This window comes from Sarcophilus harrisii, chromosome 2 (genome assembly GCF_902635505.1).
Source record: "Sarcophilus harrisii chromosome 2, mSarHar1.11, whole genome shotgun sequence".
Lineage (NCBI taxonomy): Eukaryota > Metazoa > Chordata > Mammalia > Dasyuromorphia > Dasyuridae > Sarcophilus > Sarcophilus harrisii.
Window position 1 is genome coordinate 647,935,865 of NC_045427.1, and position 27,417 is coordinate 647,963,281.

A 27,417-nucleotide genomic window follows, 5' to 3' on the forward strand; every position below is an offset into this window, starting at 1 on the left:
TTACCCCATCCAAACCATCTGAGCCGATGTTCTACCCAACTAAAAAAACCTTACAAAGAGATCAGTCCAGTAAAATCAGTCTCACTAGTTCTACTCAGGTTTTGATGGGATTAGATCCTTTATCCAGAATGCCTGAGGCTGGAGAGTGAAAGTGATCTCATTAGATCCAATGGGTCCACTTCTCTTTGTAATATTCATCCTTCTCAATAATTGTTAACCACTAAGAGTTGACTGTCACCCTGCGGAACATCTACTCTTCCAAGACTATGTGTTAAGTATGTTCCATGAGAGGTTTTTGGCATTCAAGAGTGTTAAATTTGGAGTCCTTAGTCCTGTGCTTGAAACAGTTTTGTCACCTCCTAACAATGTGACTTTGGCCAAGTTAATTAACCATTTTCTAAAATGGGGAGAAATTGGACTCTATGGCCTCTGAGTTCCATTTTAGCTCTAAATCTATTATTATCTGTGGTACAGCTAGTATCCCTTTATTAAGGTTAAGTTTCCTGCAAAGTTTCAACCTGGAGTCCAACAGTGTAGAGTTCTTCCTTTATCCCTTTAAATTATATATAAGCTTGAATAAGTCACATGCTAGCTGTCACTCATCAGTGAAAATAACTCAACAAGAAGACAAATTCAGCAGTCTTGTTAATGGGGAAGAAAAAGGGTAAAACAGGTAGATGCTATTGTCAATCCTTGGAGCAAATGGATCAGTGGCAAAAAAAAGAAAGATGGAGGAAAGCAGGGTAGACTCTCACATGGCAAACATATTCACAAAATCAAAAACATCCGACTTAAAATGACCCTCATTGTATGTCTTGACTGAACCATATTTCAGCAAAAAAAATCCTCTCAACAACACATCTTACATGTGATCATCCATTGTTTAAAAAAAAAGATTCCATATGATAAGGAAATCCACTGACTTCTCAAAAATGCTTATCTACTTGTGTATAGATCTGACTATTAGCAAGTTTTCCCTTAGGTCAAGCTTAAATTGGCCTCCAGGAAATACTCATCCCAAGTTCCTCATCCTATCATGTCCTTTGGGATCAAGAAGAATTCTTACTTTTTCTTCATGTTATTTTTGTTGGTCAGTCATTGAACCATTTGATTCTTTGTGACCTCATGGACTATAATACTCCAGATCTTTCTAGATTCTCTTATCTCTGGAATTATGTCCAAAATCTTAATTTTGTTGTTGCTGCTGTTATTTTTATGTTCAGATTCAAGCCAGACCTTACACCCTCCCATTTCACCTGCAAGAGACTTCTGGCTTTCAAATCTTTAAAGATGGTATTCCTTTTCCCTACAAGAAGGAAGAGGAACATGAGCAAGAGCAGAAGTTGGAGGTGATGGAAGTGGCTCATGGAACATGACCTAAAGAAAACACAGAATCAAAGAATTGCAAGAATTGGAAAGGACCTCAACACTTACCTACTTTAAACACCATTCATACATGAAATCCTTTCTAAAATATCCTGTTTAGGCTCATTATTACCTTCTTTTGAAGAATTCTAAAGAAAGAAATGTCACCAACCCGCAAAACATTCTATTCTACTCTGGAAAAATCTTGATGAGATATTTTGATATATTGAGAAGAAGCTTTTCTTCTCCTTGCTTTTGTCCTCATTCTTGGACCCTCTTTAGCAGCCTTTCATCCATTCTGTTGTAAGTTTTATTTATTTATTCTAATAAATATATTTATTTTTAATATACATTATAAATGATGTTGAGAGAAAAAAATCAGAGCAAAAGGGAAAAGCTATGGGAGAGATTAAAAAACAGAAATAAATAAGTGAACACAGCATGTGTTGATTTACATTCAGTCTTCTTAGTTCTTTTTCTGGGTGCTGAAGGGATTTTCTGTTAAAATTCTATTGGGATTGCTTTAAATCATTGAACTTTTGAGAAGAACAAAGTCTTTCATAATTAATCATCTGACATTCTTGCTGTTATTGTGTACAATGTATTCCTGGTTCTGCTTGTTTCACTCAGCATCAGTTGATGTAAATCATTCCAGGCCTTTCTAAAATCAGCTTGTTCATCATTTTTTAATAGAACAATAATATTCTATTATCTTCATGTACCACAACTTGTTCAACCATTCTTCAATTCGTTGCTACCACAAAAAGGAGCTGCTACAAACATTTTTGCATATGTGGGTCCTTTTCCTTCCTTTAAGATTTCTTTGGGATATAGATCCAGTAATGGCACTGCCTGGTCAAAGGATACAGTACAATATTATAGCCTTCGGGCATAGTTCAAAATTGCTTTCCAGAATGCTTGGATCATTTCACAACTCCACCAACAATGTATTAGTGTTCTTTTCCCATATCCTCTCCAACATTCATCATTACCTTTTCCTGTCATCTTAGGCAATCAGAGAGGTATGAGGTGGTACCCCAGCATTGTTTTAATATGTATTTCTCTAATCAAGAGTGATTTAGAGCATTTTTTCATATAACTATAGATGGCTTTAATTTTATCATCTGAAAGTTATCTGTTCATTTTACATTGACCATTTATGAATTGAATAATGACTTGTAAATTTAACATAATTCTTTATATATTTTAGAAATATATATTATTAGAAACTCTTGCTGTAAAGATTTTTTTCCCCAGCTTTGTACTTCCCATTTAATCTTGTTTCTATTGGCTTTGTTCAAAAACCTTTTAATTTAATGTAATCAAAGTTGTTCATTTTGTTTTTCATGATGTTCTCTAGTTCTTCTTTGGTCTTAAATTCTTTCCTTCTCCAAAGGTTAGATAGGTAAATTATCCCTCACTCTCCTAACTTATTTATGGTATCATCCTTTATGCCAAAATCATATACCTATTTTGACCTTATTTTGCTATGGGGTGTGAAATGTAGGTCTATACCAAATTTCTGATGCATTATTTTCTACTTTTCCTAACAATTTTTGTCAAATACTAAGTTCTTATCCAAGAAGTTGGAGTTTGGGGTTTATAAAATACTAGATAAGTCTTGATTATTGTATCATATGTATTTAACCTATTCCACTGATATACCATTCTATGTGTTAGCCAGTACCAAATTGTTTTGATGACCGCAGCTTTATAGCATGGTTTTAGGTCTGGTACTACTGAGCCATCATCCTTCATATTTTTTTTCATCAATCCCCTTGATATTCCTTTTGTTCTTCCAGATGAATTTCATTATTATTTTTTCTAGTTCTACAAAATAATTTTTGGCAGTTTGATTGATATGGCACTGAACAGGTAGATAAATTTAGGCAGAATTGTTATTTTTATTATATTAACTTGACCTACTCATGAGTAATTAATACTTTCCAATTGTTTAGATTGAATTTTATTTGTGTGAGAACTGTTTTGTAATTGTGTTCACATAGATCTTGGTTTTGTCTTGGCAGATAGACCCAAAAGTATTTTATTTTGTCTATAGTAATTTTAAATGTAATTTCTCTTTATATCTCTTGCTGATGGGCTTTATCAGTAATATATTGGAATGCTGATGATTTGTGTGACTACTTCTTTTGTTTGTTAATTGTGATCAATAACTATTGATTAATCTTGTGTAATGTGCCAGACGTGTAAATTTCTGTAACTAAACAGAACATTTAATTGTATTACATAGGACAGGAATGGGGAGTGGGCCTATGATTTCATTGGTAGAAGAAACTCTTGGACAAATTTCCTCTACCAGTACTGATTAGTATCTTCCTTATCATTTTTGTTTTTTTAGAGAATTGCCTACAGCATAATTATCAAACATTTATTTGTCCTTCACCATAGCATGGACAAGATTAAAATGTGATTGGAGGATTATATGATGTTCAATTCTGATGGACATGGCCCTCTTCAACAATGAGATGAATCAAATCAGCTCCAATAGAGCAGTAATGAATTGAACCAGCTACACCCAACAAAAGAATTCTGGGAGATGACTATGAACCACTACAAAGAATTCCCAATCCCTCTACCTTTGTCTGCCTGCATTTTTGATTTCCTTCACAGGCTAATGGTACACTATTTCAAAGTCCGATTCTTTCTAAACAGCAAAATAACAGCAAAATACATGTTTGGACATGTATACATATATTTAATTTATATTTTAACATATTTAACATGTATTGGTCAACCTGCTATCTGGAGGAGGGGAAGAGGGGAAGGAAGGGAAAAATTGGAACAAAAGGTTCGGCAATTGTCAATGCTGTAAAATTACCCATGCATATAATTTGTAAATAAAAAGCTATAATAAATTTTTTAAAATGTAATTGGAGGGGCAGCTATTTGATGAAATAAATAAAAATAATAAAATGTAGGAAAAATACATTTGCAAACAAACTCAATATGGAACCAGCGGGCATCCCTATGTATAGACTATGATTCCATTATGCGTTTGTTATTGCTACTCTGGAGTATGTTTCCTGGAGGTCAAATATTTGATATTGTTCAGACTAACAAGTCCTGCTGATTGCAAATTTCTGCCTGCTTCATAATACTGCCTCTCTTACATGACACCTTCTATAATTACTTCAGTTATAGCATACAAAGATCACAGATACTTCAGGGACCATTTAGTCTTCTGACTCCATTTTACAGATAAAGAAACAGAGGCTTAAGACATTTAAGTGTTCTTTCTGCTCAAGGCCATAATCATCGAGGTGTGATTTTTATCTCCAGCCTTGTAATTGCAAAGCTGCTGTTCTCTTTATCCTTTATTATAATGGCCCCTCTGACATATGCAGAAGTGACATCAATGGCAGCAGCATGTGGAATCTTCAAGAGGTGGGCCAAACATAAGTCAATGACACTTAGTAAAGAGGGAGCTGGATCTAGCTTCAAGATTGGGGATTGAATTTCTGCAACTATACTATTTAGAGACACATCTGCTTCAAATGTTGATATGGACTATTTGTGCCTGAACTATGGTATAGCCTTCCAAACTTATGCTCTGATCACTCAGACATGCTATACCTTGACCCTCACATCATGATGTCATTGTGGTTCTCTTTAAGAATGAAGGACAACAATTAACCCATCACCTTATTCTCGCCCTTGGCTCTTAACTTTCCTGCTCCTGTGGGCTGAGCAGAATTAATTTGCTTTAATATATACATAAGATCCCTTCAAATACGTGAAGTTCCCACTCATATACACCTGAAAGAGAACACCGATAGAATTGGGACTACAGTGATTATAAATGTGACAAAAATGATAGCCTCCTACATCTCATTTTATTCTTATGAAAAATTAGAAGGTTGGACCATAACTTTTTTGTCCACTTCCTCAATTCTGACTCCTTGACCTTTGGTAAGGAGAACAAAAGAAGCACAGATTAACCTGATTATGGAAGGAAGGGATTGGGACATCAGAGAGCCCTATTCATTTATTTATTTTATGATTTGTAAACCATCATTCATAAACCACTGAAAACTTGAGCATTCATTTTGTATTCCAAACCTTGAATCTGAACATAAATTGAATGTAGGAAAGCAATGGCAGGATTGAGAGAAAGCTTATCCATGACTGACAATGAGTTTGTGATTTAACCAGGATTGTCATGGATGAAATTGAATAGATTAAGGGGTCCTTACCTGTCTCATAAAGGCTTGGAGAGCTTTAGCTCCTCCATCCCTCCCCCATTCTTAAACCTACATAGCAGTAGACAGATAATCCATAGATCAGGCATCAATGGTCCTCCAGTTCCAGAAATTACATTTTAGCCTTGACTTTGATCACCGGTTAAGATTTTTGCTCTACTTTGCACTGAAGTGTTTTCCCTCTAAAATGATGTTCTTTTAAAGCGATATCTAAGTATAATCATTTCCAATTTATACCTCCAATTAATCTTCATCTTGCCACAATTATAAAGTGATCTTTCATAAGCGCATTTTTAGCACTTCTTTTCTTTTTTTTTAGTTGAATTTTTACAAATTTTATGTCTGCTAATTAGAGTGTAAATCTGATGATGGGAAGCACTCATTTTATTGCATTTTTTATATATATTTTTTTCAATGAAACAGTATCTTTCCTTTTTTCCACTTGCCCCCATTGTGGAGGGTAAAAAGAAAAAGAAACTGAAAGTCCTAACAATTATCCGTTGCCATGCAAAATAAAGTCTCTCATTGGCCTCATCCAAAATTTATCTCTTTGCACACCTTGAATCCATCACCTCTCAGGAGAGAGGATAACACCATGCTTCACCAGTGGAGTGATTACTCATGCATGAAACTTTGTACTGACTTGTATATTGAGCTATTATTAATAATAAACATCTAGAAGAGCCTTTAAATAGACTCAAATCCATTTTTGTTTGAGTCTTTTAGATTTCAAACTGACCTCTAGTCAACTGGAGTGGAAGAAGGGCTAAATAAGCCAAGAAAACTTAAAAAAAAAAAAGTAATGAGACTTGACATTATTATATATACCAAGAATATGTAAGAATGAATATATTTTGGCCAGGAGATCTGAGGGCTTCCCCTCACATGTAAACGAATGCAAACTACGCCATCTTCTTCAATTCTTACTTAGACTTTGATTACTGAATGGGTGTTGCCTCAGACAAACAGTTGGGGGATAGAATTTAACTTAAAAAAGCTAGAGTCTCCCACAGCATCTAGGCCATAGCCAGTAATCCTGATCTATGCCTTGCCAGTTGATGTCATGTACTCCAAAGAGGAGAAAGTGAGGTTGATAATTTGGTACAGCTCTGTCTCATCTAAATTTAATTCACTTGTACATCAAAACAACATCCTCCTGATGTCATTGTTCCTTTGGACAAACAAAATAAAAACAATGATGTATATTATACGAGTATACCTAGATTATGTATGTTATATTTGTATACCCAGATGTATTTATGGGTATGAATATGCATCTTCATATATGTGTGTATAAATATAAGCACAAATTGTGTAATATACATATAGATATGTACATATACACATGAATATAAATATATGTAAACATATGCACATGTACATGTGTATATACATATATGTGTGTATATATATATGTGCATGTATATTTATGGTATGTGTGTCCAAGTATCAGAATCTTTTCTTGCATCTCCTTTTCCCACGCTTTAAAATTTGATCTAGCAAAAAACAAAAAAATGGACACAGACAACCAAATAAGGACAACTAGTTAAATAAAAGTAAAGAACACTTTAGCTTTTGAGGAAATGGACTGTGAAATGGTTATTTAAATATTGCTGTCACTCCAAGTTGCAACTCATAATACATTTTTCCCCATGGAAGCAATACATGGTTAAATTTTAAAATATTTCTGTATGACATCTACCTAGTAAATAAGTTGGACAGACTCCATCTGATGGATGTGTGACATCTCACAGTTTTTGATGAAATAAAACATCTCTAAGATCAACAGTGAAATGAAGGAGCCAAAGTCTCAAACATTTGCCTTGACCTGGTTGTTTACATATTGCCTTTCCCCATTAGATTGTGAGCTCCATGAAAGGTGTTATTTTTGTAATCTCAGAATTTAGCACGATGTGTACCACAGAGTAATCACTTTATAAAAGTTTATTGACTTGCCTTGATTTAGGCTTCATTATGAGAAGCATGGCTGCTTTCCTTCCAGATCTTCCTGATCATAATTCCCACACTCTATCCAAAGATATAAAATATGATCTCACTGTTCAGTTTCCCATCTTGCCCATTCCCCGGAATAGGGGATTTTAAGCTGCTTTTGTAACTTGAATCCCATTTGGCAATCTGATGAAGTCCATAAGCCTCTTTTTAGAATAAAAAAAAAAAAATGAAGGAAATGTTAAATTTCAATTAGAGTTTAGTAAAAATAAAGATGTGTTTTCTCTCATCTAAGTCTAGAGACCCTTGAAATTTATCCACAAATCCCAGGTTAAAGCCTCCTACTTCAGAGCATCAGATAAAAAAGGCAAGGATGAGTAACAAAAGCAGTGGATTCACAGGAATCCATCCAGGCCAGTGTAGGAGGAGCTCTCTTCCCCAGGAAGGACCTTGGGCACTCACACAGAAGGGTCAGCCCCTTTCATTCTGACTCCAGGTCAACAACTATCTTTTTGAAACGACTAAAGAAAAATTGTTTCATAGGGGAAATACAGATAAAATATTTTTAAAATATAATACTCAGCCACATCTTTTTACTTGTTTGTCCCCAATCCTCTTGGGATAGAGAACTGGGCTTTGAATGAATATTTTCAGGAATTTCCCATTGTAAGATTTTCTCTAGAAATAGAAATCAATCTCCATTTGGGACTTCCCTCATACATAATTTTGCTTGTTTGAAACAGGTTAGTTGTTTCCTTTCTGGAAGCACAGAAAAAAACTCAGCCTCCTCCTAGTCCCAATTCCTGTATTCACAATAGCTTCTCATTTGCAGCTCTCTAATTTCTAATTGTACGGCTGCTTAATAATAGCTATGCCCTTCTCCCATTGGGAACCAGCTGACTGTAATTATAGGTATTCAAACTGAATTTCCCAAGTCCAATGTAAGTTTTTGAAGTGAAACCTGATTTCATGGAGTAGGATAAAATATAGTCTCATGAGATAGCCTGTGGACAATGAGACAGGCAAAATCCAATGCAGCATCTTAAATTCAACAAACATTTCGTGTGTGTGACTACTATTTACAAGGCCAGATGAGTCAATCTGAACCAATTCCCACTAATCCAGTATTAATTATAATAGGGAAAAACCCAATGGCAATAGAGTTCTTGACAGATAACCCTTACTACTTGCCATGTTATCATTGCACTTAGATTGATGTTGTGTTGATCAAAATGTGTTTCTATTTTTGCTTTCCTCTGATTAATCTGTTACCTTTTTAACTCTTAGTAGGGATAGAAATGCCTGAGAGAATAGGCTAGAGATTTAAAGATTAACATAAATAAAGACATTTGAACAATTTTAAAAGAACTTAAGTTTTACAGAACTTCTGCTGGATGCCCAAGGAGAGTGAATTTTGGAGAAATGGTGAAGGAAGGTGAGATAAAGAGGACGAATGTTATGTTACCCCAAAGGGTGGAAATGAAAGCAATGATTGGAGTTTGAAAAGAGGGGACTTTAGGCATGATGGAGGTGAAAGATTTTGCAATCATTAAAGTTATTCCAAAGTGAAATGAAGACCATTACCCTGGTTGTCTTCAAGCAAAGAACAGAAAACTACATGTAGTTCAAGAGAGCCTTGATAGGATTTAATTAGCCCAGATTTGCTTGGGGCCAGTTAATTAATTTTCCCTTCTTTGTCAAGGAATTAATTAGCCTGCATCTTCAGCCAAGGTTGAAATTCTGTGGTTTGGTGATCTGGCCTCTGGTCCTAATCCCTGAAACATTGTTCTGAAAATATTCATTCTGTGTTCTAGACAGTGGTCATAATTTGGCTATTAAGATAAGAATTATTTCCAAGTTTTCTAACTTTTTTTTTGCCCCTTCTCTGTCTGCCCTCAAGAGTATATGCCCTTAGGGATGGGCCATGGAAGAGACTATCATTGGAAGCATATACACACAACTATAGAACCATTCTTTTTCTACCAGCTTTCTTGAAATATGTTCATCTTTGATTTCATAGGGATTTACTGGAACCCCTTAAAATATTGGTATAATTCTCCCCTTCTTGACTATTTTAGTGGATTTTTTTTTCCCAGATGACCTATTTAGTTATGAGGCTTAAAATAAAATATCACTAAAGCGAAGCATCTTTATTAAGCATTAGAAATAAAAAAATAAACATTTGTCCAATCAACATCAATTTTATAGAAAACATAAGCAAGAAACAGGCTTGATAAGTCTATATGTTTCACTTCAGGTTATAATACTACTTTAAAAATTGGTCATATTTTCAGATCAATTTATGATCTATTAAAAAAAAATTCACCTTTCCATGAGGCAGCAAAGTTGTGTAGTGAATACATCAGAGGATGATGAGTCAGAAAAATCTGAATTCTAATCCAGCCTCAGACACAGCCTCTGAGCTGTGTGTAATGCTGGGCAAATGCCCACAGTTGGGGAGACATTGACCACGAACTATAAATAGGTGAGAGTCTATCTGAAAACATTAATGATATATAACAACCTTTTATACTCTATAGTTTAAAAAAAGAAATAATTTCGGTATCCATTTAATTCATCTTGACTTGAGATGAATTTATAGCATATTGTAATTTAAGGAATTATATCATATTGTATTTTTGTACTTTTTCTACTCTCCATTCCAAATATTGGGAATCTGCAAACCCAAATTAAGTTCCTTTCATCCAGGAACTTACATTCTTTTGGGGAGGGCAGTGCAAAGTCAATAGGGATTAGTTTAAGAGGGATAGAAATCTACCAGTTGGGTTGATTTGGAAAGGTGATATTTGATATGGGTATTGAGGGAAATAAGGAATCGGAAGAGTCAGCTGTGAGCCAGATGTGCCTTCCAGTATGAAAGAGAGCTTGTATAAAAGGATAGATAGAGGATTTAGAATGCTAAATAGAGAAAACGACTAGGAGGGCAAGCCAGATCAAGTCAAGACTGCCTGAAAAGGTATAATGTGAAATGATCCTGGAAAGTTAGATGAGGGAATTATGTAGAGGCTGAAGTTTATTCAAAAAATTGATGTCTCTGAATTCTCCCAAATGAAGATGAATTTGCAACTGTCTCTGTGACCCTAGCTGGCATTCCCAACCCACAGGAGAATAGATTGCCCTAAGTCACAGCTGAGAATTAGTTCTTGCTCTGTGACTTGGAAAAGGGACGTTTGTTCTCTTCTATGAAAAGCCTTTACATTTTAATTATCAGCCCTATTGAGGCTGTTGGAACTCTCTGCCTGAGTCCCCTGGGATGTGTTGCAGGACATTATCAAGGTCTACAAAACTAATTAGTCATTAGTCTTCATTCAGTAACTTAACCTGACTTAAGGGAAAGAAATCAACTGCTGCTAGTAATGTAATACTCTTCATAAGAAAAAAGTTTTTCTTTTCCATTTGACAAGCCAAGTGTGAACATAGTGTCAGTAATTTAGAAAATGAGTCTCACTTCTTAAAGAAACTAATCATATATGTTGAAGGGCTTAGTGAGTGTGTTTAAAGAGTGCTAGAATGTACAGAATTGATGTTTTCTTTCTTCTTCCACTGTTCTAGAATTGAGGATCGATAGGTGAAGCGATTATTGTGTACTACTTTTAATTTCTTCAATCTCTCCAAATATATACACATGTATTTTTTTCTTTCTTTCTTCCTTTCTTGCATTATTCTGCCCTGCTTCCATTGATGACTCTATACTTTTGACTCCAGACTGGCAATATGAGGGTAAGATGACCATATACTCAAACCAACCTCCTCCACACGCCTTGTCTGTCTTTGTTGCATCCCTCCACGGAGCATCATTAGAATTCTCTCCACTCTCTTTAATTAGATCCTTTATCACAATTAAATTCCAATTATGTTTGTTTCTGTTATGAAGCTTTAATTACAATTTATCCCTGTTAATCATCCCTTTATGTTCTTTCTTTGGGTTAAATTACCATTCCATTATCTCTGTCCTGAAGGACTTCTGCTCAACACTGGTCCCTGCTGGTGTCTTGACAGCCAGATCTGAATAGGCTTAGCCTATGTTGAGTGGCTCGTGTTCTGATGTGGGAAGGCATGGATGTGGGCCATGAGAGACTTCACACTAAAATATTCTCATCTGTTATGCATTTTTGTTAATGATATACCTTTTATCAGCCACAAATATAAGTTCAGTATCTCTTTGCTTGAATAACGAAGTAAAAGCCATTTGTCTTTTTTTTCCCTCACTCTTAGATTGTAAGCTGGCCCGGGGAGGTCCACCTGCAACAATAGTAGCCATCGATGAAGAAAGTAAAAATGGTGAGTACTGTGGACACCTCTATATATTACTTTAAAAAAAAGCGATTTCTCAAAAGTCATTCTGAGATGGACTAGGAGTTAAATTATAGAGTTAAAGCTTTAGTCCAATTTGATGAATGACCTCATTCTCCATTTCATTTCTGTTCTACTTTAAAGCTTGTTTTTGTCTTCAGATTCTTTGGTGGAAAAACATTGATAGGATTTCTCATTGAATAGAAGAGAAAGGCTCTCTGCTCAGATATTACTGAGAAAATATTAGTAAGTAGTTTCTGAGGCTTTTCCCAAGGTCTTTGACTTCCTCATTACTTTGGAGTGGAATGTTTCTTTGGTCACTCTTCTCTGCCTGTACACCCTTCCAAACCCATATTATTTACCTAATCTGAACAGGAGTGATCTGGAAAAACACATTGTATAGGCTAAAGCAAAACAGACCTCAAATAAAAGCAATGATCAAAAATAATTTTCTTTTCCTGTGGTAGTTGATGCAAGGGATTTGTTGTTGTACTATGACAAAAGATTTCCATGTTGTGACTCAGCATAGCTAGTTCATTTTTTTTTAATTGCTGTAGATTTTATGACAGATTAATTGGGAAGACTGGGATATTTAGACATAGTTGTGGTTACTATCCATGTCTCTGCTTGGCTTAACTATGTTTGGACTATCTCTGAGGAAAGGATTCCTAAAAAAAAGTGGCCTTGGCTTGAGCCTGCCACACAAAAGTGATGTCAATAGCTGCAGGAAGTTTATCCCCTTTAGTCAAGCACTGGGCATCTTCCCATCCTTGAGTGGATACATGCAGATCAGTAAAAGAACTAATGGTTCCAAGTCTGGATGTATTGCCACAAAAGTTTGGCAGGTGAAATATAGTAATGAGAGGAAGGAAAGGCCAAGAAACAGAGTCTAGAGAGAAGCTTGGAGCTGGACAAAAGACTTCTTATTTAACATTTGACATTGTGGAAATATAGAAAATGAGTTCCAAGCCAGGCTGGGGGATTAAAGAAAGATAAAACACTTTACCCAATTTTTTTTGGCCCATTAAAAATATGTTACACAAATATGGAATTTAAGAAGAAATCAATACTGTTCATCCACGAGTGTTTTTCCTCATAAACTCATTGCTTAGGACAGTGTTTGACACAAATTGCTCAATAAATGCTCTTTTCATTTGAGTCATGTGACATGAACCTGTCAAAGATGCCTCCAGTTCTTAATATGTACAAGCTTATCATTAACAACCCACTCAATATCCAACCCTATGCGAAGGTCTTTTCTATTTTACTTACAAATCTTACCTTGAACAAACATTTATTCATGTGGTGTTCTCTTCTGATGAAGGAAGGTGGATGTTGCCCATCCTGATGATTCTCCCATGAAAAATCTCAATTTCTATTTCTAGTAGCTATAAATTTGGGAGTTTTCACATTGTGTATGCTTCAGTTTGTCTTGAAACAGTCATGAGTCTTCTAAAGAACTTTCTTGATCTACATTTTTTCTCACCTGAATATTTACTGTAATGTTTGGGCTAGCTTTCTGGAGGACCTCAGGGTCAGCCCGAGTCCTTGGTCTTTAGTGGAGGAGTGAAGAAGACAGGAGAGCTACCAGGAGGATATTTAAAAATAAAATGTCTCATTCCCAGTCCTTCTCAACCCTTATATACCTTAGTACAATTACATCAGTACAACATATTGAATATATGTGAACTAAGAATCCATCTCTCTACTTCTTTTCTTTGTTACCATAAATTGTACCACCCAGGAATATAAGGAACTAGCTTTTTTAAGGAAAAAATAATACCCTCTTTCCACTAGCACTTACTGTCTTCAGAAGTAGATTGGATACAATCAAGAAAGTATAGGGATGTGAAAAAGCAAGTCAGAGTCGTCCAAAGACAGAAAATCCATGTGCAAGGGCAGAAATGCAGGAAGATTGACAAATCAGATCCTTCTCATGCCTCCCCTAAACACAAATATTCTAGAATTCCACTTCCTTCTCCTTTTTGGGGATCTGCCTATTCCTGAAGCAAAGACTGGTAAATAAAAACCTCCAGGTCTTTTCAGAGAGGAAGTATACCACCCATTGAGGGATAATCTGCCTTTAGATGTTAGTTGCCTGCATAAAGCCCTAGTCACCCCACTCTAATTACTACTCTGCCCTCTCTCTCAGATATTTGAACTTGTTAAAATAGCATTTGCAGCTGGTAGAACAAGACTGCATTCACAGTTTATTCTACATTGGCTTGTTTTGCCAAGGAATTACAACAGTAATGGCAGCCCACTGTAATTCCTCTTTCCCCTGATTAAAACTAATTTCTCCAAGCATCTTTACAAAGATCCTCCTGGGGCACAGTAAGGTGGCAGAGAGTGATGGGACATGTGGCAGAAGTTCAATGTCTGTGTTTCATCAGAAAGTGACATGGCATAAACTAGGAAAAGCTCAAAGTTACTCTTGCTAGAATTCACAGAATATACCATCCATGGAGAGCACTGCCAAGACTGTGTCAGTGTCACCCTGACATGCCCTCAATGGGTACTCAGTGCCAGACATAGTGCCCTCCAAGTACTTCATACTAACTTAGTAGATTTTTTTTAATTGAATGGCTACATTCCCTTTTATACTCTCTGTAAAAACTGAGACATTGAAAATTACATCTGCTCTGGCTATTATCAAATTCTTATTATCCCATAATCCTACAAGAAAAAATGTCTGTTAAAAGGGATGTCATATTTCAGATGCCAGTCTCAACTCTTGAATAAAGCTTTTTGGTTTTTTCCTTCACTTTATTTTTCCTTCCTAGTCTATGTATAAGTTTGCTCTAAAGTAAGAAGTAAAAGGCAGTATGACATAATAGCTAGAGAACTAGTAGACAGGATGACTTGGATTCAAGTCATTACACACTCTGCATGTATCCTGGGACGAGTCACATAACTACTGAGTGCCCTTATTAAGACTATAATTTGCTGAGCAGATGCCAATCTGCATTAATGCATGGAGTCTTTCACTGGAAGTTCCCTACATCTTTGAAATCATTACAGATTCAGATTCTACTGGCTGATATAAGATGATTTTGTCTTTCCATAGTAGGATCTCTCTTTGGGGTTTCCAGAGGTTTGTATTTTATCAAAACTTACTAGGGAAAAAATTGAAATGGTCTAGCATGAAAATGGTCCAGACTAAATTATGTTTTGGCAGTGTCCATCTCTAGGTATTAGAAAAACTCTCTTTTCTTTCTCTACCCTTTATATTTTTGAAATCAAACCAATATTGTTGTTGTTGTTTTTCCCCCAAGATATTTATTTTTCTACAGTCCTGATGCTAACAATATAGAGTTTTAGGATCAAACAAATTATTCATGGTACTAGGATGGTATTAGTTTAAAACATATGAATTACATTTTTCTCTTCACAGATACATAGTGTTGGTATTTTTTAGTCATTTAGTTGTGTCTGACTATGATCGCGTATGGAGTTTTCTTGGCAAAATATCAGAGTAGTATGCCATTTTCTTTTCTAGTGAATTAAGGCAAAGGGAAGCCAATTGGCTTGCCCAAGTTCACAAAGCTACTGAGTACTTGAAGCTAGATTTGAACTCAGGTCTTTCTGACTCTAGGCTTAGAACTCTATTCATAGGTAGATAGATAGATAGGGAAAGAAGGAGAGAGAGAGAGAGAGAGAGAGAGAGAGAGAGACAGAGAGACAGAGAGAGAGAGACAGAGAGAGACAGAGACAGAAAGAGGTTCAAATCCCTTCTCTTACACATATTGGCTGTGCTAACCAGAGCAAATCACTTAATTTCTCAGTGCCTCAGACAATACTGAGAAATTCAGCTACTGAGTAGGAGTGACCAATCTGTTCTGATGTGCTGGAAGATGGGAGCATATGTTTAAGACTGATTATGTGCCAAGAACCTTGCTGAGCTCAAGGAGCAGCAAATACAGAAATTAGACAATCCCTCACCTCAGAAGATAGAAGAGATAGTACATATAGGGGAGAAGTGGCCAAAGTGTCTGTTTGGAATTCATCATGATGGGGAACAAAGCTATTTAACACACCTACTAGCTTTGGGCTAGCTTTCTGGAGAACCTTGGAACCAGTCTTGATCTTAGTAGAGTAGTGCAAGAGACAGGAGAACTACCAGGAGGATAGTCAAAAATGGAATGTCTCATTTCCAATCCTCTCAGCCCTTAAATACCCTATTGCAAGTACATCATTACAGCATACTGAATATGTGTGAACCAGAGAACCATTATATCACCATGCTAAATATTAAGTATATATGTGCACTAAAGAACCATCATCTCATCAGTTCCACTGAATTAATACCTTGTTGTAAGTATCCTTGCTTCAAGTATACTTCTCCAGAGTTCTGGTACTCTACACCCTACCACCCCCAGAATCAAGCAAAACATTGTAGCTGGAACATAGTGAGATTTTAGCAACAATAACAATGACCAAAAAATAAATAAATAAATAAAATGGTGGAACAATTCCTGCCCTCCTCACACTATGATCTAAGTAACAGAAGAAAACACATATATTGACAATTACAACATGAAATAGAACATAAACACAAAGAAAACAGACCAAGTATTATGTACTGAGTCAGAAAGAAGAAATCTAAATTTGAGTATTGAGATTTAGTGGTATAGGTGTATTGGTGTCATAGGCAATGGCATGAGTGAAGACACAAATTTGAAGCAAGGAAAACAATTTTAGAGTGAGCCATTTAATTTAATGGAACCATAGAGTAAATGAAGGCAGAGAGTAATGATTATAGAGCTGATGGAAGAAGCTATGGAAAAATGTAAAATTACCAAATAAGGTAGCAGAGAATATTAAGAGAAACATGAACCTAGAGATACCAAACCAAACCAAACCAAAGCAAAAATATGATGATAGAATAGAGAAGAACGAATGCAATTAGTCCAGAGCAGATAGTTAAGGGAATGAAGGAGGGGGAAAGGAAGGAAAAGGTGTGTTCAGTACTATCAAACCATTTAGTATGGTTTCCAGTCACTTTTCTATGAATTTGTGGATTTTATACAAATAAATATTTATACAATTATATATATATACATACATACATATACATATACACACACACACATACACAAATGATACAAATAAACAAATAGAGAATAGAAATATTCCCTAAAATATGAATGTTCTAAAATATGTTTTGGACATTGATTTTATAAGGGAGGAGACACTTATGAGAGATGACTATTTTGAAACAAAAAAGCTTTTCAATATAACTTGAATAGATCTTTTTAATGAGAATGAATGTAGTTAAAATCTGTTTCTTTATTATTATTATTATTATTATAGCTTTTTATTTACAAGATATATGCATGGGTAATTTTTCAGCATTGACAATTGCAAAACCTTTTGTTCCAACTTTTCCCCTCCTTCCCTTCACCCCTTCCTCCAGATGGAAGGTTGACCAATACATGTTAAATATGTTAAAATATAGGTTAAATACAATACATGTATACATGTCCAAACAATTATTTTGCTGTACAAAAATAATTGGAGTTTGAAATAGTGTACAATTAGCCTGTGAAGGAAATCAACAATTCAGATGGACATAAATAGAGGGATTGGGAATTCTATGTAGTGGTTCATAGTCATATCCCAGAGTTCTTTCTCTGGGTATAGCTGGTTCAGTTCATTACTGCTCCTTGGAACTGACTTGGTTCATCTCATTGTTGAAGAGGACCACGTCCATCAGAATTGGTCATCATATAGTATTGTTGTTGAAGTATATAATGATCTTCTGGTCCTGCTCATTTCACTTAGCATCAGTTCATGTAAGTCTCTCCAGGCCTTTCTGAAATTATCCTGCTAGTCATTTCTTACAGAACAATAATAAAATCTTTGTTTCTAAAAATATAGACTTCAGTGATCTGGTACTAAGTGGGAGATACATCAATCCTGAATGAGGCAGGATTTGGAATAAGACAAACTAAATATATGAAAATATCTCTAATATGTGTCTTTATATAACACCTTGGAAACACAAGATTTAAACAAGTAGTTGTGAGGTATTATATTAAGGTATTGGATAACGAAACAAAAACAAACAAACAAAAAAAATGAATAATGAAATTAATAAATTATACTGTTTTCCCAATTTCTAGAGTTTTGAAAATGGATATCACTCAGGGGGCAATGGAGCTCAAAAAGAATATGAATGGATACACTCATTATAAATAAGGAATTACACCCAAAGTGTTATAAAACAATTTAATAATTTTAAAAATGCATTTAAAAAAGAAAATGGACTTGGCATTTGATGAAACAGATTACTAATAATTTATGAGTTTCACTGGAAACCTAAGAATGTCAAGAGAAAATATAAATAAGCCCCAACTCCATCAACTGGATCTCCTTTGTTAATCTCATGCTATCACATGGAAAGGGGTTTCACAGGTTGGCATCAATAAGCGTTATTTGCAATGGGGATTTTCTAGAAGTCTTCTTAGTTAGATCAAGGGTGAAGCAAGGATGCCCACTATCACCCCTAATATTCAGTATTCTACTAAAAATGTTAGCTTTAGCAATAAGACTGGGAAAAAAAATAATTAAACTAGATAATTAGGAAATAAAGTGATCACTTTGCAAATGATAGTATAGTATATTTAGAGAATCTTAGAGACAATTAACAGCTTTAGCAAAATTGCAGGTTATAAGATAAGCTCAGACATAAATGATCAGTATTTCTGTATATTACCAACAAATTATTTTATAGAGCTACAGAAAAAAATAAAAAAAAAATTCACCTGGAAAAACATAATGAAGGGAATCAATAAAAATCTGAAGGTAAATGGCTTAGCTACACCAGATCTCAAACCAGTAATCACTAAGTAAGAAGTGGAGTAATCTATCAATGAAATAGAATAGGCATATGATAAATACTAGTGAATGACCACAGTCATATAGGGTCTTTGATAAATACAAACACTCAAATTTGGGGCACAAAAGTTTACTATTTGACAATAGCAGCTGGCAAAACTAGAAAGCCCTTTGGCAGAAACTAGGTATAAATCAAGAACCTATACCAAAATACTAAGATAAGTTCAAAACAGGCACTTGATTTAGATGTAAACCAGTGTGATATTTGAAAAAGTTCAAGAGATATAATTTTCAATTAATTTAATTATTTTTTCTAATGATGTTAGCATTTTAATAATGGGATGACCATTTGGCCATATCCTACTTAAACTAAAGACACTCATGGTGGCTGACTCAAAACCTTCAAAGGAGCTCAAAAGGAGCATCCAAAATGATGGCAATCAAGTCTTATTGGTAAACTAGTTGTTGTCCTTCATTCTCAGAGAGGACCAAAATAACATCACTAGGTTACTTATCAGTGTATCGAAGAATACAAGTTCAGAATGTTCTGCCACAGGTCAGACAAAAACATGAACATTTGCGGTGACTCAATAACTTTACACATCTTGCATTTGTTTTGTGCTAATTCAGTTCTGCTTTGCTCATAGAGCACAGCTACTATTTCTCCTTTTGCTTCTATGGTTCCTCCTCTTCCTTCTGTTGCTGCTGGTTGGTGGGTTGTTTTTTGATCTCCAAGAGAACCAAAATGACATCATTATGTTAGAGTCAACTTACCGTGTGTCCAACCAGAACAAGTCAAACTTGGAATGCTCTGACAGAGATCAGACACAAATAGTCTTTATGAACATCCGGGGTGCACTCTCTAACTTTTCACATCTTGCATTACTTCTGAGCTAATTCAGTTCTGCTTTGCTCATAGAGTACAACCCCTTCTCTGTTAAAGGCACGCCATGTTGGGCAGTCTTGTGCCTGTTTCTCCCATGTCATACAATCCATCCTAAAGTGTTTAAGAGAGACCTTGAGGGTATCTGGGTATCACTTTTTCTGACCACGTTGCGAGCACTTGCCATATGTGAGTTCTCCATAAATAGTCTTTTTAAGCAAGTTTACATTTGGCATTCAAACAATGTAACCAGCCTAACCCAGTGGTACTCTCTGCAGTAGAATTGTAATACTTGCAGTTTAGTTTGAGAAGAGACTTCAGTTTCTGGTAGGTACCAGATAGGATGATGTGATCCTGCTAAGTGATCTTCAGTATCTTCTTAAGACCATGCTCTGTAGACCTTCAGTTTGGGAGCTGCTCTACTACCTCTTCTCTCCCACATTTTCCTTTGGAGCCTCCCAAACACTTGGTTAGCTCTAGCAGTGCATGTGTCAAACTTATTATCAATGTGGACATCCCTGGAAGTTATACTGCCAAGGGAAATGAACAGCATTGAAATCACAGCACTCAAAACTTCTCCATTTGCTTAACCAATGCTTCCACTAGAGACTGCAGGGCGCTGGCTGATGGAGTGCCTGTGTTTTTTTAGTATTAGTTGTTAGGCCAAAATCAAAACAAGCAGCAGAGAATGTACCCATATTTTGCCGCATCTCGACTTAGCAGGCTATGTTGAGTGTACAATCATCTGCAAACAAAAAATCATGCATCAGTGCTCTCTCTACTTTATTATCACTTATAGCCTTTTTGAATCGAAGAATTTGTCATCAGTACAGTAACTGACTGATATTCTGTATAGGTGAACCAAATTTTATTTTTTATTAATATTATTTCATTTTGATTTTTTTGCTGGGGCAATTGGGGTTAAGTGACTTGCCCAGGGTCACACCGCTAGGAAGTGTTAAATGTTTGAGACCAGATTTGAACTCAGGTCCTTCTGACTTTAGGACTGGTACTCTATCCCCTGTGCTACCTAGCTGCTGCCCTTGATGAACCAAATTTTGACATAATTTTCCATAAGCTCTCATGACTGACAGAATCAAAGGCCTTGGTTAGATATACAATTTGGAGAAGTCTAGGAAAACATCTATGAATTGATGTGGAGTCAAAAGAAGAATAAAGCAGAACCAAGAGAAATTCTATTCTAAGTATAATATTCTATTCTAAGTATATTCTAAGTATAATAATTACAAATGAAAACAAGTATAAGACCCCATTGCCTAAGAGAATCTTGTATACTTCAAAACTCAGCTCAAGCATCACCTTCTACATGAAACCTACTTGTACTTATTTCACATATATTACACATAATCCCTGCTCAATCCCAAACTTGTATACACACACACACACACACACATACACACACACAGAAAATTCATATCATGTTCCCCAACATTATTTCCTTGAATATAGACACTACTACACCTTTGTAACACTTTTTGCAAATGGCACTGCTTGCCATATAATTGGCTGTTATGCTTCATTCTCTAAGAGGTCTAAATGATATCACTATGTCAGGATCAATGTCCAGTGACTAACTCTGAAAGATCAGATCAATATGAAGTAGAAAAGCTCTATCAGAGATTGAACACTTAAGTATTTGGAGTGGAGATGCATCTAAATCTGTATATCTTGAGTGTCTTTGGAACTACTCCATATACCCAAATTATGCCACAATTTTTCATAAGCCCATTTGACTGAAAATATCAAAGGTCTTAGATCTATAAGAATTGTATACAGACTCCGTTATGTTCCTGGCATTTCTCCTAGAGTTGTCAGGCAACAAATACCCCATCAATCCTTCATTAAGTCACACTGGCTCTCAAGTAGATGACCATTATCTAAGTGAAGTATCAGCCTATTAAAAGGGTCTCTGGCAAGAATCTTGTCAACAGTAACTAAGAGACAGACAACCCCATTTTTGGTTATCACAGGACAATCTATTCTCTTTAGCTTTATAGAAATAGACACTGGAGGCATCCTTGAACTTCTGGGGCATAATCTCCTCTTGCCATATAATAAGCCTAAGTATGAGCAATGGACCCCCCACCTTGTAAATCTCAGCTAGAATAGAATCAGCACCAGCTGCTTTGCCACATGAAAGTTGTCTAATGGTTCAAAATCTCAGTTGGAAATTCAGCTATGGAGTGATTAATTTCAAGCTGAGGTAAATGGTCAAGAGCTTCAGTATTGATTGATGATGGTCTGCTGAGAACACCATGGAAATATTCAGCCCATCTCTCTAATATTATGTCCTTATCATTAATCAATGTTGTTCCATCAGCACCAAGTAATTGAGATGCACCATACATCTTTGACCCATAAATAGCCTTCAGTTCATCATAAAAGCACTTTGGATTGCTATTATCAGCATAAAACTGAATTTCATCTGCCTTTTTATTGAACTTTGATTGATATCCACTTCTAAGTTCTAAATTCAAAGCATTTATGCTCTATATGAGCTTGAGTAGAACACAAAAGCTTCATCACTTAGGTGGGATCTTGATAGAGAAGAAGGTAAACTCAACACTCAGAGACTGAGATCTTGAAATGAGGATTAAGAAAAGGAGGACATCTGAGCCTCCCCAAATCATGAGTTGTTATTATTATTCATTTCTCTCAGATAATACCATAAGCTAATTAGAGAATAAAATAGATGGACTCTCATATCTATGAGTACAGGAAGAAATTATGACCAAACAAGAGATAAATAGCATAACAGGATGTTAAATAGCTAATGCTGATTAGATTAAATTTAAGAAGTTTTTGCAAAAGCAAAACCAATTAAATTAAGATGAGATAGAAAAACTGGGCATTTTTTCCTTGAGTTGGGCAACTCAAAAAACTCAAAACTGGGCAAACTGAGTAAGAGGTGGGTTTACAACAAGTTTCTCTGATAAAAGCCTAATTTTTTTTTTTCAAAAAATAGAGAACTGAGTGAAATTAACAAAGATATAGGTCATTCCTCAATTGTCAAATGGTCTAAGATATGAATGGGCACTTCTAAATGAAGAAATCAAAGATATCTGTGTTATAAGAAAAATGTTCTAAATCACTATTGATTAGAGAAATGACAAAACAATGCTGAAGTACCATCTCATACCTATTAGAATGGGTAATTAGATAAAAAGGAAAATGATAAATGTCAGAGATGTTGCAAAATCAACTAATGCACTAAGCATAAAGTTGTGAACTAATCCAACCATTCTGTAGACCAATTTGAAACTGTTCTCCAAAATCTATAAAATTGTAATTACCCTTAGATCCAGAAATACCACTGCTAGATCTATATCCCACAGAGATTTTAAAAGATCATATACAATATGTATAAAAATATTTAATAGAGAATGCTCATTAAATGAGGGAAAACAAAACAACTTGTGGTATGTGATTATGATAGGATTCTATTATGCTATGAAAAATGATGAGTGGGACACCATCCAAAAAAAAAAAAAAAAAAACCATGAACTTTTACAAAATGAAGTGAGCAGAACCAGGAGAATATTAAGTGTTCTCAGTGACGTAATGATCTAAGGCAATTCTGTAGGACAAATAATGAAAAATGCTACGCATTTCCAAAGAAAGAAGTGATGGACTTTGAATGCAAATTGAAGCATGTTTTTTTTGGTTGTTATTTTGTTTTGTTTTTGGTTTTGGTTTTAGTTTTTTCAAGAAATCTTTTTTGTTTGTTTGTTTTTTGGTCTGTGTTTTCTTTCCCAACATGACTAATATGGAAATACGTTTTTCGTAACTTCACATATGTATAACCTACATCAAATCGCCAGCACTCTCAGTGAGGAAGGATTGGAGGGTGAGAGAGAATTTAGAACTTGACATTATAACAAGTTAATGGGGTTATTTTACATGTAATTGGGAAAAAAAATATTGGAGCGAAAAGTTTTGTTGTTTGATCAAGCTTGAGTAGATTGCAGTCTGCAGTTTTGAAGGAGTGCTTGTATCAATGAGATGACATATCCATTGGGTTTTAAATCAGGTAGACCTAAGTTCAAAACCAGCTTCAGTGCCATTATTAGCTGTGTGAAACTGGCTAAATGATTTGATGATATGTGTCTGAGTCTCCTATTGTACAAAATTATTTATAAGTATACCATCTGCCCCCCATTGTTATGGTGAGTATTAAATGAGATAACATTTGTGAAAGGCTTTGCATAGTTAAAATATTATACAAATTCTAGTTGTCACTGCTACTGTTGTCTTTATTATTATTTATTTATTTTTTGCCATAAATTTCTCTTTCTAACTGTTCCTTTTATTCATGGAAGTTTTCCTTATTGTCTTCTATGTTATCATCTTTGATGTAATTTCTCTCAAAGACCTCTTCTGAATAAAAAGTGATACTTTGACTTGAATAACTGGTTATCAAATAACAGTCTCCCAAGGAGCAAAATTGTAGTCAGGTTTCAAAAAGCATTTAAAGTTTTGTAGCAGCAGGCTTTGCATTCATAATCATTTTCACAACAAACATTTTCTAGTTTGCCATCATCAGCTTTATTTATGTTTTAAAAAAATCTTTTATTTTTCAACTTATTAAGCATCTGTGGTGGGATTATAAAGATTTAAAAAATTATATGTCCCTTAAGAGCTCATTTGATACAAGTAGAAATCAACAAAAAAATCAGAGTCAAAGATTCTTGATTCAAATCTCAGCTTTGGCACTATTTGGTAAATTGATTCTTTCTTCTGGACTTCATTTTCATATCTTTCTGATGACCTCTAAGGATTCTTTAACGACAGTATTAGATCATGTTATCCCTACTTGTAAGAAGATTAAATTTTCTCTCATTTAATTTTCAAAATCTCTCGAGCTTTATCATAACCTGAGAAGAACTCTTATTTTTCTAAATAGCTTTGGCTATAGGAGCTTTGACTTGTTATCTTCGACTGTGTTTGAGTCTTCCTTATCACCATAGTAACTCTTTATGGTCAGAATCTTTTTCTGTTGTTTACTTATTTTCCAGCTTATTACATTGCTTTTAACTCTTTGTTAAAGTAGGGCTCTATTTCCAAGATGGAGGGTATAATGTCCCAAACTTGAGAGGGAGTTTATGTAGCTATTTTCAGAGATCCTTCTAGGGACCTGACCACAAGTACTCTTTTCTGCCCTGGAAGTTTCAAGAGGAGTTCCTCTCTACTGTGTTATAAGTTCTAGCATGCTAAAGTAACAAAGTCCTTCCTTAGTGCTAGTAAAAAGACCTTCTGTGGGCTGAGGCCTCCAGAAATTGCTGCTGGTTTGTTATTTTCCCAAGACCCTCTCACTCTAGTTGAGATAAACCTTACCTGCTGACCTTCCAAGTCATTGTTATTGTCTCTGGCCTGAAATGTCTAGAAACTGCCAGTACAGTAATTCAGATGCCCCAAGGCTCATCACTGCTTTGCTGACTGGACTTCCTACCTTGATGCCATAGATAACTGATCTTCTAATTTGTCTTCAACTGAAAAGTTGTTCCTCTCCATCTTTTTATGTGTTCTGATTCTCTAAAATTAGTTTAGAGACACTGTTTAAAGGAATTTGGAGAAGTTTGGGGAGAGCTCAGTGAGTTCCTGCCTTTACTCCACCATCTTGCCTCTATTCTATTCAAGAGGATCCAATTCTATGGGGGAAAGAAAGTGTCATTTTCTTGATAAATATAATCCAAAGGAAGAAGTGATGGTGGAAAAGAAAAGACTCCTAGAAATTTCACTATAAAATTCTGGGATGAAAAGGACTACTTTCAGCTGAGGAAAGAATAACAGCTAACATTTAACTAGTTCCTATTACGCACAAGAACTGTGCTAAGCATGGTACAATTAAAATTTCATTTCATCCTTACAACAAGCCCAAAGCTATTATTATCCTCATTTTACATATAAAGAAACTGAGGCAAACAAAGATGTCCAGGGTCACACAACTGGGAATATTCAAGGCAGGATCTGGCTTCAGGACTCCCTGATTACAAGCCCAGAGTTCTATCCACTGCCACACCTAGTTTCATCATAAGAGGAAATAATAAGCAAGGTGGGACTTGAAACTAGAAGTAGATTTAAAATAAAATAAAACAAAACATACATTATTGGCATGAGAAACAGGTGATACAAATACTGAAGTCTAGAAACGATGGATTGTATTTGGCAGTAAATGTGTGGCTCAGATTGCCTGAAAAGTGGAGATGCACTGATTTCTACTCCAAAATCATTTCACTCCCCCAGGGCCAAATCTTGAGTGTGTATCTTTGTCTGTCATTCTTCTCATTCATAGTTTGCGTCTAGTGCAAATCCCACTGAATGTCATTTCTTACTAATCATATCAAGCCCCTTCTTTGGGATATCCACGCCCATGATGATTTTCCAGGCTTGTATCACTGTATCACTCAGACAGTGAATCTTTCTGTCTTTCTGACAGTTCTATTGGCCTCTAGTGGCTCTGCCTTTCTGTCTAAATGCAAAGAGCTGGTAAAAACAAGGACATTGAAGTGACTTTATTCCCATGATCTTCAACATTCTTATATTTATTGTTATTATTCATATTATTATCACCACCACCACTGATTAGACATTTATGTTCAAGGTCTCACAAGGTTTTCCAATGCCAATTTTTGCAGAGGCCCCAAGGCATAATAAATCATGTGCTAGACAAGATCAGGAAAATCTACCATGATGTATTGATATGAAATGGGAAAATCAGCAAATAGACAGGCATTTTTAAGGCCCTGCTATAGGAAAACCCCTGTGGGAGCAATGTCAAAAGTAAGATATGTCCAGTGATTATCTCAATATGGAAAATGGAGCACACATGGGGAGAAAAGACAACTGAGCATTTTGGTTTGCGAGGTCAAATGAAAACCTGACATTGAATAGTACCACTGGTACTAGAGTTATTGCCAACTCATTGAATATTACCATTGGAACAAGGGTTATTTAAACTTGAGGTATCATATATTAATGGGGCTGATAATGCATGACCTTCCTATTTCAATGTCATTGAGTCTCAAGTGAGACTATACAAAGCATTTGGCAAAATTTTGCTATTATTATCTATAATATTTCCTCTTGTCAAAGTGGTCTGTCAGCCCATCAAATGTGACAGTGCCTCTTTATGTGCCTATGTCTGTATCTGTGTCCATATCTGTGTGCGTGTCTCTGTGTCTGTGGTATGATGAGAAACATAATTTAAAACAGTCTGTTTCCTACTTGGATTGAGTCTTCTTTATGGTTCAACATGTCCAGGGAACCCTGCCTGGTCTGATCAAATGTGACTTCCCTTCACACACTATACATTCCAGATAAATCGGCATTTGCTGTTCCCTGTACATAACATTTCATTGCCCATCTCTCAGTCTTTATTAGATGTCTTCAACTTCTGGAAAGTACTTCCTCTGCTTCATATCACTAATTGATTCCCTAATTCTGACTCTCTTAACATTCTTCCTAATCTGTTTCTCCTTTAAGATTCAGCATAAGTTCCATTTATAAAATAACTTGCCCATATATCTAATTAAGAATACTTCATAATCATTGCGCATTCATTTTATATATCCTTTGTTTATTTATCCATGAACATGATCTCTTTTCATAGTAAGATTTGAGCTCCCCAATGTTAGGTACTATTCTATTTGTAATTGATTCTATATCCAAGCTAGCCCAGTGCTGAAAACCTTCTTCAGTGATTGATAGTAAATAGCAATTAATGTTTTTATTTCCTTTTTGATGAGGTATGATCTTATCTGATACCAGGTACTGCCTACATTGTTTCCCCTTAGTCACTTTCATATTTGTATTAAGTATGATTCC

The 27,417-nt window shown here is 35.4% G+C and overlaps 1 protein-coding gene across 2 annotated transcripts in view; it reads left to right on the forward strand.

Moving 5' to 3' along the window:
- Window positions 1–27,417, forward strand: part of PCDH15 (protocadherin related 15) — a 2,067,151-nt gene that overhangs the window by 1,259,588 nt on the left and 780,146 nt on the right. For both annotated transcript variants that reach the window (XM_031956966.1, XM_031956965.1), the window contains one exon: window positions 11,772–11,837. In XM_031956966.1, the coding sequence (XP_031812826.1) occupies window positions 11,772–11,837 (66 nt within the window). The remainder of the gene's footprint in view (window positions 1–11,771; window positions 11,838–27,417) is intronic.